This window comes from Leptosomus discolor, chromosome 27 (genome assembly GCF_034619465.1).
Source record: "Leptosomus discolor isolate bLepDis1 chromosome 27, bLepDis1.hap2, whole genome shotgun sequence".
Classification (NCBI taxonomy): Eukaryota; Metazoa; Chordata; class Aves; order Leptosomiformes; family Leptosomidae; genus Leptosomus; species Leptosomus discolor.
In genome coordinates, this window is record NC_141417.1 from 1,896,275 (window position 1) to 1,906,988 (window position 10,714).

At 55.9% G+C, this 10,714-nt stretch overlaps 1 protein-coding gene across 4 annotated transcripts in view; it reads left to right on the forward strand.

Annotated features, from left to right (window-relative positions):
• Positions 1 to 9,858, forward strand: part of LOC104346124 (cyclic AMP-dependent transcription factor ATF-7) — a 43,416-nt gene extending 33,558 nt beyond the window's left edge. For 3 of the 4 annotated variants that reach the window (XM_086478624.1, XM_086478628.1, XM_086478625.1), the window contains exons 6-11: positions 1,419 to 1,518; positions 2,733 to 2,846; positions 3,966 to 4,112; positions 5,426 to 5,623; positions 6,885 to 6,993; positions 9,641 to 9,858. In XM_086478624.1, the coding sequence (XP_086334750.1) occupies positions 1,419 to 1,518; positions 2,733 to 2,846; positions 3,966 to 4,112; positions 5,426 to 5,623; positions 6,885 to 6,993; positions 9,641 to 9,858 (886 nt within the window). Of the gene's footprint in view, positions 1 to 1,418; positions 1,519 to 2,732; positions 2,847 to 3,965; positions 4,113 to 5,425; positions 5,624 to 6,884; positions 6,994 to 9,637 lie in introns of all 4 variants that reach the window. The other variant, XM_086478627.1, reaches the window with a different exon arrangement.
• Positions 9,859 to 10,714: the final 856 nt, after the last annotated feature.

Here is a 10,714-nt window from a genome sequence, read left to right on the forward strand (position 1 = left end):
TTAAAGAGGGTCCCTGCGTTAGGGCCACTGCGGAGGTGAGGGGGTTGTCAGCGTGAGGGAGATGGAGGGGAGGCTGTGACCTCCCTGTAACTCGGCTTGTTAGGCTGGGATTTTCAAAGCAGCCTGGAGGATTTGGGATGCCCAATCGAAATGAATGAGAGTCGAGCGTTCGCGTTCCCAAGGCAGCCTTAAAAATTCCAGCCTGAGTTATTGGCACGGTGAACTCCCCTCTCTGACCCGCGTCCCCTGCTTCTCCCCACCCAGCCGTTACTCCATGCCCGTGCGGCATCCTGCGAGGATCCCAGGCAGCCCAGCCTCATCCATCCCCTCCCCTGGGCTCCGCAGAGGAGGCAGCAGCAAATGGGTTTTCTCCCTCCCCCCCAAAGTCAGGCTCCCCGCGGCTCTGCTCTTCGCTTCCTGGCTCGTCTCTGCCTCCATTCGGTTCCTGGCTGTGCTGTCATGAACGGAGGAGGAACAGGAGATCAGCCCTTGCTGGCAGGGACCGTTTCCTTCCTCTCCCCGTCATCCGGAGCAAATCAGCTCCGGCTTTTCCTCCGCTCTCCTAGAAGGACTGAGTCCGGAGGGTCAGAGCTGGAGCACGGTGAGGTTTGTGACGCTCCGAAATGGAGGCAGGGGTGCGTGTGCCTGTTTGTCACCACGTGCAGAAACGCCGCCTTTCGCTGCAGAATGATCTGCGGCGGAAAAAGTTGTTGGTATTTTTTAATTCTGGGTCACAATTAGGCTCCAGCGCAATCGCCTCCTCCCCCAGCCTGCAGTGAGTGGGGCTGTTCCCATCTCCCCGAGCCATTGTCTGGGCAGACCCAAGCCAGCCCTGCGTCCGCTCCGTATTTAGGAGATTTTCTCTGGTGTGAATGGAAAGCTAAATCCTTGCAAACCCTCTCGTGGGAGCTCAGCAGACGTGGCTCACGGGCCAAGAAGTTACCGGTGGGCAGGAACAGCTGCCCCGGATCCCCCGTCCGCCCGGTGACAGGCTCAGCCCGGGAGGACGCTTCCAATCACCCTGAGGAGGAGTTGCACCGGCCCCTGGTTGTGCTTTTCAGGTGGGCATCGTCTCTCGGGGCTTTGGCAGCCGTGGTGTTACTTGGCCGGCCCAGGAGTGAACCGGGGCGCACCGCGTCGCTGCCAGCCCCAAGCGAGGAGCAGCCACCTGGGTCGCCTCGGTGTGACCTTGGCACGTGCCGGCTGCCGTGCAGGGGGTGTGCGGGGGGCCTGAGTTACCTTAGCACGTGCCCAGCTGGGCTTTGCACCCACCCGTTCGGAACGTGCCATTCCGAAATGGGAAAATGAACCCAAATCCACTGACCAGAGTTAATTCGTGCTTCTGCCCTTGAGCTCGTGGGGCTGCTGGGACAGCATAAACTTGAAATAATCCACAAGAACTTGAATTGTTTCTCCAGGTCTCCCACAGGTTCCCTCCCGCTTGTCGTGCAGCTCGCAAATGGACAGACCATGCCCGTCCTCCCAGGCCCTCCCGTACAGATGCCTTCTGTTATATCGGTGAGAGAAACTTCCAACACAGCTCGGCGCGGCAGAAGAGGGGACGGGGTTTTTCCCCTGCCAAATGTACGCAGACACTTCCATTTTGTAAAAATTAAAATATATCTCCCCCTCTGTGTAAGATACGGCTGGAAGAGGAGGAGGAGGAGGAGGGGGCCCAGCTCTGGCAAGGTAGTAATAACATGTCGATCACACTAGAGGGCAATAAGTCTGGAAAAAAACAAAGCCTTGCCTGGACAGATGGCTCATGCCGTTGAGCCGGGGCTGGGAACTGTAGGATCCCTGATTAGCTGCTTCCATTTGGAACAGCGTGCCTCAATTGAAACCATTCAAGCTTGCAGAGAACATGTTGGTCTTTGCAGGCCAGGAAAGCCACCCTAACCTCGCCAGCGTGCTAAAGAGCTGCTTGAATATCAGCCTTGCGGGTTCTGCTCTTTGCATATGGAGAATTTTCCGTGGTGCGGAACTCACAGAGTAGGTTTTGCCTGGTGGGTGGCTTGTACGTCTTCCGAGCGCTTCAGCTCCCAGCCTGTGTGAATCCTGTCTGTCCTGCTGGGCATGTCTTTTGGGTTTTGAGTGAGTAATGGCCAAACCCTTCTGCCTCAGGTAACGGGAATGTTGACATCAAAGTAGGCAGACCGCAGGCAGCTCAGCGTAGCTGGCGGGCAGGGAAACGTCTTCGCGCTTTCCTGATCCTTCGAAACACGACTTGGCTGTTTGTAGTGCTTCGCAACAGCGTACCTGAGGGGCTTATAAAAGCAGGTGCAAATGCTGGTTTTTCCCCTCTTTGGTGAGGGATGAAGCTCTCCATGTTTAGGAGGGGATGCTGTGACTTTACCCTTGGTGTTGTGGCAGCTTTGCGATAGGGCAGAGAACCAGAGGGGATCTCGTACCCTCCCTCTCCATCCGCCCTCCTGTATTTGTGGGGAAAAGCCCTCTGGGAGGGAAGGAAATCTGGGAGGAAAGGAAAGGAAAGGAGGCTTTTTAGCTGCCCTTCTCCCTGCCCTCAGCGCTAGGCTGGTATGGCTGGGTGTTTCTGAAACAGCCGCCGTGGCCACCAAAGGAGTGGCTGCCGGCCTCCGGTGACAGCAGGCGGAATTGATGGCGGTAGTTAAACGCTGAACGTTTGTCAAGATTTATAAATGTGCTTGGTCGGGGAATTATTACAAGAGGCGCTCTTGCGAAAGCCCCTCGGCTTCCTTCTTCCCCGATAGCTGGCTCGGCCGATGTCCATGGTGCCGAACATTCCCGGTATTCCTGGGCCTCCCATCAACAGCAGCGGGTCCATTTCACCATCAGGACTTCCAGTGCACTCAGAAGCCAAAATGGTAAGTGTCCAAATACATGCTGGGGCGGGTGTCACGTCCACAGTGACGTCCCTAAGCCTTCGCTAGCTCCTCCAGAAGAGGCTCCTGGTCTGGAGGCTTTTTCCCTGCAGCCTTCGCAAAGAGCCGCTGCCTCTCCGAAATCCTGCGCAGCCGTCGGAGCGGCTCCCGGCCCCGAGAGCGGGTGTGATGCGTGCCACCAGGAATATCGGCCTCATCAGTGCCGTGGCTCTGGCAGGCGCTCTTATTGTCAAGGCAAACCTCAGCCCCGTCCTAAATGGGGCTGTTTTGTGAAGCTGGTGCTTCGAGTTCCAAGGTAGCAGATGGGCTGGAGGTGGGCTTGAGGAAGGCAGAGCCAAGAGATGTTGTGCTGTAATCCAAGGATCCTTGGTAATGGTTTTCACGTAGACCCTTTGAACTGAAGTCTACGAAAGGATTTTCCTCTTTTGGCTCTTCACGGCTCCAACTAGATGCACCCAGAGCGGGGAAGCAAACCCAGGTTTGTGAACAAGGAGCAGTGAAACCCCCTGGGTTTGCGGCTGAGGCGAGGTGGAGGTGTTTGCAAACCCACCTCTTAACGGTGGTGCCGCTCACCGTTGCTGGTGCGTTGTCCCTGCTCCCTTCGCACCCTGTTGAGGTGTCTGCAGCGTTCAGAGCTACAAGTGGGGTGTGAGATCTTAAACTCTGAGGCACGAAACAGCCGTCCTGCCCCTCGGGCTGCCCAGAGACGGAGCTTGCAAAGGCAAGGAAGGGGTCGTGATCGCACGTAGGTCCTTCTCCATCCCAGAAGGACCCCTCTGCGGGTGCTCAAGGACAGTTGGGCTCCACAGCCTGCTCGGTCCGCGGTCTTTCTGCAGAGCCTGCCAGCTGGGCAGCGGAGCGGTGCCAGTTGCAGCAGCGATTTTGGGATGCGGACACCTGTCCGCTTGGACCTAAGTTGGAAGCTGCTCTCTGTCCTTGGGTAGGCCAGATGGTGGTGGCTTTCAGCTCAACTGGCATCAGCTGCACTCTCTGAAGAGCCCATTCCCCAGCGGCCTGGCTCCTTGGATGACAGAGGAGCTGGTTAAAGCCTTAACAGAACGGCAAACAGATCCACTGATGTCCTTTTTTCTCCTTCAACAGAGGCTGAAGGCCAGCCTGACGGCGTCTTCCTCGCTGAACGGCAGCAACCTGGTGGTGGGCTCGGCCAGCACGATGGTGACCGCGCGTCCGGAGCAGAGTCAGATACTTGTCCAGCACCCTGATGCCCCTTCCCCAGCTCAGCCGCAGGTCTGTTGGTTAGCCCACGAGGCTGGGCTGGAGGTGCTGGGGGTTTCTGGGCCTTGGGGAAAGAGGAGGGAAACCTTGCAGCTTCCTGGTTTGCAGAACGGGTTAAAACCCTTGTTTTTTCAGTGCCGCTTCAGCACTAATGCTCTCCAACACCACCAGGCAGAAAACTTCAGCAACATGTTAATTTGCTTGACAAGGTCTGCAGTTTCAAAAGAATGTTTTCCTCTCTTCTCCCCGCTCAATTACTGGGGTTAAACGCTCCCCTCTTAGGCAATCAACTCCACTGGCTCCTGCCAGCTAACCAAATGCCAGCCTTCCATCAGGATCGCCACCTGCTCCGTCAGTTAGATAGGCTTCCAAAAGTTTAATATCCATATGCTGCCTGACAGCGAGTACCCAAGTGTAACTGCGCTCCCCGATTGTGGCAGTGTAATTACAGAGCCCTCGCAGAAGCGCCGGCGAGGCTGTGTCCGCAGGACCGTTCGCCCTCGCTGGCTTTTCCTTTGTTCTGAAATAAAAACCGGCGGCGTTACGAAACCTTTTTTGTACCAGTCGCCTCCGAGAGCTTGTTTAGCCGAAGATATTCAGGGAAAAATTAACCCAAATTAATTTTTAAAGCAAATTGCCCGCTCCAAACTAATTGGTTTGTGCTCCGCGAGCGAATCACTGAACCCAAGTGGAGACGGCGCTCTGGCCGCGCGTGGTCGCGTGCGTCAGAGCGGGATCGAGCCCTCCCAACCCTCCGTCAGCTGATCCGTGGTCACTGGCCGCCTGGGAATCTCCCAAGTCATTGCCGCTCGAAGTGCTTTTTAAAATCTCTTAAGTGAAATGAAAAGGAAGGCTGTTGCCTCTGCGTTGCCCATGGCCATTTACCACGTTCGCTCCTCGGCACGGAGGGGAGGAAACTTCTGCTGTTGGTTAAGTGCTGTTAGCTGACTGCAGGAGTTTGGGATTTAACTCGTTCCCCTGACATTCCTACGTTCATTGGGTCCAGGATCTCAGAGATTCCGTGGGGATTCACACCTGAAGTTTGCAGGGCGCTTCAGCCTCAGCTGAGGAAGGGCTGCCCAAAATGCCTGTGGAAGGGGCTTTGTCCCCAGCTCCCCCCCCCGGCGCAGCCAGGGCTGCCCTCGCTCCGGCCCCGCAGCGTGCGGTTCTGCCTGCTCTGCAAAACCAAATCCCTTTTTGCCCTGGCCGGAGAGCTGCCAGTCACCTCTGCCAAACCTTGGTTGTGCCAGCGTGTGCCTGCCTCTGCCTGCCTGCAGCAGAGCAGCTTTTCAGTCTCTCTGTCTTTTCACCTGCCCCGTCTCCAGGTTTCCCCTGCCCAGCCCACCCCCAGCACCGGCGGGCGACGGAGGCGCACGGTGGACGAAGACCCGGACGAGCGCCGGCAGCGGTTCCTGGAGCGAAACCGAGCTGCCGCCTCCCGCTGCCGGCAGAAACGCAAGCTCTGGGTGTCTTCCTTGGAGAAAAAAGCCGAGGAGCTCACGACCCAGAACATCCAGCTGAGCGTGAGTATGTAACCGTGGAGGCCGAGCGCAGCCCTCGGGCAGCCTTAGGACCGTCGCTCCGGAGGGAACGTCTTCCCTGTGCTCCAGAGACGACGGGCGTTCGGATGCTGCTCTCTGGAGCGGGATTGCTGCCTCGGTGCCTGGATTTCACTCCTCGCTTTCTATCCTGATGCTCTGCCTCGAGCCAGGCCCGGGGGGGGAAGAGCGCTTCAGGGCTCTGGTTTCTCTCCCCCTCAAAAAGGCTCTGCCTCTGCCCGTCAGGAGCAAGGCCAGCCTCAGGAGCAGAGCACGGAGACCCTGGGAAGCAGCTGTGGAAACCTCCCGTGGGCGAGGCAGAGCTCTCTGCTGGCACTGGGTCAGCAGAAGCCGTCCCAGTTCCCTTCCCTGCACGGCGGGCCTGGCGCTGGGGTGAGCAGGGAGGCTCTGCAGCTGCGGCCCGCAGCCGTGCTGGGCTTTTTTTTTTTTCTGGAGAACTGGGTTTCCCTGGCTCTCCAGCAGCACCCCCAGCTTGCCTAGCAGAAGTGCAGCACATCTGAAAATGCAGACTTCGCTTCCATGGGCCTTTGTGAACGCTCTCGGCGCTGGCCGAGGATTGAAGGGTCTGCAAAGACCGAGCTCGTGTCCGTTCTGGGCTTTTTCTTTCGGTGGTGACTCATGTCATGGGATTTTTTTCAATAGCACTGATCATGGTATTTTTAATCTCTTCCCAAGATAATTATAGAAACTGTTCCCTCGGGCAGTTTGGAAATACAATTGAGTGTGTTTCAGCTGTTTCTCCAAACATTTCAGGAGGGGAATGCTATCCTGCCGAAAGTTTTCAGGGGAATAGACCTGGTTTACAGAAGCAGCTCCCGGAGGTAGCGAGAGCTCAGAGGAGCTCTGATGTTCCCCGTGGCCTGGTGTGGGCTGAGCAGGTTGTACACTCAGCTTCTGGCTGTGTTTAGTTTTCCATCGGAGCCAAGGGCACGCCGGAGGGTCTGATTCAAGCAGTTGGCATTAGCAGGAAGGCTCAGGCAAAACTACATCCAGGATTAGATGATTAACATAGCGAGGGGCTTTCCCACCGGCGGTGGGGGCCGCTGGAGGGAAATGCTGCGCTCCGTGTCTCGAATTCCCCAAACCCAGAAACTTTCCTTTGGTGTTCTTGGGCCAGAGGCATCTCACACATTGTAAGGTCGCAGGGCACGTGGGTTAGCAGCCTGCCGTTGCTCGAGGCTGCTGTCGGGAGCGTGAGCGATGCCCGTTTGTTTTTCGCTCTCAGAATGAAGTTACGCTACTGAGGAACGAAGTGGCTCAACTCAAGCAGCTCCTGCTGGCTCACAAGGACTGCCCCGTCACTGCACTACAGAAGAAAACACAGGGCTATCTCGGTGAGTGCTGACTTTTCCTGGTCCTTGCTGCCCTTGAGGTAGGTCTAAGCAGACAAAACGGCGTAAGAGGGAAAGAGAGGGAGCCTTCACCTTAGCCTCTGCTGTCACCCTGCGCCTGGCAGGGCAGGACAGACCTCGGTCCCGTGTCTTCTGCCGATGTGGCCTCCACACGCTCCGTATCGAGGAGGATCCCCCCCAGGCCGGACCGGCAAACTGGCGCTTTGACCTGGTGTAGATCTTGCAACCAGGCAGCGGGGGCGCCGGGCGGTGCGAAAGCGCCGAGGGAAGGAGGGAGCGCGTCTCCCTCCGCGTCTCCAGCGTGGAATATTGGACGGAGATCCCCAGCTCCGCTGCTCCCGGGAGTGCGGGCCAGCGCCTCCCCACCCGCTCCCCAGGCAGCCTGCCAAGCCCTTGATATTCTCTTTGAAGTTAAAAACTATTGCTGCTCTGAAAGCGAAGCCAGAGTCAGAAAAGGCCAGACTCTATAAATGACATCATGGGGCTCTATATCTCATTCTCTGCAATTCACATCAAATTGGCTTGGGTTGGGAAGCAAGAAGGCTTCTTTTTGTCTTCTTTGCTTGCTTGCTTTTTTTTTTTTTTTTTCATGCTGCCTATTTCATGATAATCAACCCGGGAGCTAAACATTATGTCTGGGTTCTTATGTCATCTCTGCAATATCAATTCCCCGCCGCCGTATTGGCGCAAAGACTTTCGGAGGATGCTGGAGTCCCCTAGCGTTGCCTGGATGAGCGGGGACGAGAGGCAGGGCTGGAGGGAGATCAGGAAAGGAAGGGGGAGACCCCAAAAAGCCGAGGCGGCAGGCGCTGGCTGTCCTTCCCGATTCCTCCCCGGCTCCTGGGTCCCCCAAAAGGCTCCTCTCCTGTGCGGTGAGGCACAGCGCCGTGCTGCGCAGGGCCTGGCACAGCCAGTTTATTTTCACTCGTTACAGTGACTCAGAGCTTGAGTAATGGGCTCGTGAAAATCCTCGCTGTCCCCGAGCCCTTGCAGACAGGTGTTCGCTCTGTGTATAGCGCAGAGAGGCGACATGATTTTTCCTGTTAACTTCCGAAGTTTACAGTTCCTATTATTATTCCTCACAGTCTGTCTACTCCAATAATAGTCTACTCCAATAATAGGAATTCATCACACATCTGAATAATAAAAATGAAATTCACACCTCCTTCCCCGTGCCCCCCCCCCTGCCCCCCGGCTGCCTTTTTTATTATTGAGATTTGTGACTAAGCAGGTCCTTAAACAAAACCGCCAGATTCCCTCGATGGAATTACAGCTGCCTCATGTACAGTTGGGTTGTTTTATTTGTAATACCTTGTAAATCTCCTTTTTGGGATGCCAAACTATTATATGGCGCTGCTCGACCTTCTCTCTCACCGCCAAGTCAGTTTGCAAATCTGCTGTGCTAGCCGCAGCCTCGGCAAAGGCCAAGCCAAGGTTTCACAGGGCTTGGGAAGGGGGTTCGATATTCAAGCACCTGGTAGAAAGCTGAACCCTCAGACACATTTGCCGGTGCCCAGTAAGGTTGTAAACCCCTTCTCTGATTTTTTTTTTTCCCTAATATCATGGGGTTTACCCTCTTGATGCAGAAGAAGTATCCCAGCTCATGCCATTATTTTGCTCTTTTAAAGGAAGGTGACCGCATCTTACCCGTAATTCATCTAGCCAAGTGCACAGGAGGGAATTTCCTCCTGACATCTGTAGATAATGAGTGTATACCCCTAAAGAGAGAGGTCTGATTGCTCTCGCCTTGGCATTTGATAGGTCACAAATTATCCTCGGTGTTAGAAGCTCTGCCTGGGCGCAGTGGGCTGTTTGTGGGAGAGAATCCAAAGTTTTGGAAACCAATCTGCGTCGCGCAGAAGAAGGTCTCTGCCTTTGTTTGCCTCCCATCCCTTCAGTCGCAGCGCTTCAAGTTACCGAAAGAAATCGAGCGAGCGAGCAGTTTGTAATGGGCTCTAATTGATTTTAATGTTCTAGAGGACAATAAAGAGCAAACCAGGTAATTTATATAAAAAATGGGGGCCCCCCTCAAAAAAAAAAAAATCCCCCTGCCTTTGCAGAAGGATTTCGTTGCACGCTTTCCTGCGTGCCCGCCCAACAGATGGTGAGGACTCTGAAGGAACTGTTCGGTCTCTGGGCTAAATGGCCTTGAACCAAGTACCACGCCAGGAAACACCATGTAGGAAAGTTCATTTCTTATAATGAGGAAACAGATTTATTGCGATAAAGGTTACGCTGGGTCTGCCATCCCCGGTGTGAAGCCTGTGCTTTATGCCTTGCTGGCATGAATTCAGGAAGATTCGGCGGTGGTTCTCCGAGGGACGGGGCCAGGCGGCCCCGGCGGGTCGTTATGTCCCGACTCTAATCAATTTTATTGCCAGTCCTCACTTGCTTTTGCCAAGCAGCTGCTTGAGAGGGGGGAGCCCAGCTTGGGGGTTGGAGCTGGGATTCCTGTAGGGCTCAGCCTCCCCTCTCCGGGCTGCTTTGGCTGGAAAGGTGAGTGTTAAGGAAATACCCGCCTGATTTCTGCCCGCCTTCAGACGCAGCCTCCGGTCCCCAACATGCTCAGCCTCTCTCTAACCTCGTTTTCTTCTCTTTTCCACCCCTTTCTCCTTCTCTGGCCGAGCAGAAAGCCCAAAGGAGAGCTCTGAGCCCACCGGCTCCCCTGCTCCCGTCATCCAGCACAGCTCCGTGACGGCCTCCCCCAACGGGCTCAGCGTCCGCTCGGCGGCGGAAGCGGTCGCCACGTCGGTGCTCACGCAGATGGCGAGCCAAAGGACAGAACTGAGCCTGCCGGTACCGTCACACGTCATCATGGCCCCACAGTCGCAGTCTGCTGGCAGATGATGTCCCAGCCCGGGCGTGTGACACGGAGCTACCCGCGAACTCGCAGCCGCAGAGACTGACCGTCACTACGTCCCTGACGAGTCGGGGCCGATAAGGATTTTTATTTCTTTGGGGTTTTTTTTTTGGTTTTGTTTTGTTTTGTTTCGTTTTTGGGGGTTTTTTGTTTTTTTTTTTTTTTTTCCTTTTCAAGGGAGTTGAGGGCAGCTAGGGCGCTCCTTACGCCGCAGAGCCCGTACGGATCCCGGCCCCCGCCCGCTGCCCTGCCACCGCCCGTCCCCGCAGGACGGCCGCGGGTCGAGCGCTTTCTCTCCATCCTTCCGTTGACGAGCCGTCGACTCGCCGGGTCGCCCGAACACGCGGAGCCTCGCTTCGAAAAGCACCTTGAAAGGTTCACTTTCAGGTCGCAGTTACATTAACACTAAACCTCCGTGCTTGGTGGATCCCCTTGGCGCTCTCACTCTTCCGAGTCGTCCCCGTCCCTCCTCCTCCCCTCTCAGCGAAGGAAAACGTAGCTCCTGGGAGGCCGTGACATTTAGTCGTGCTGCCGATGTATTTTATTTTTAACAGCATGCTGCTTCCAGGCATCTGCTCCCCGCTCTGCTCTGGCTACCTGAAACATTGCACCTTCGCACGAGAAGCCTCCTTGAGCGCTGAGGTTAAAGGCATCGAGGTTAGTCTCGTCACACGCTCGCTCCCAAGATGCCAGCGACAGATTTTGGACACGATGGGAGCTGTCAGTCGGTTGGGAGAGGGGCATGTGGGGTTGGGGACACACACACACACACACACGTGTTCCTGGTCACTCGTGCCGCACGGGGAGCTGCAGATCTTCACGTGTTGCCGTCGTACCGGGATG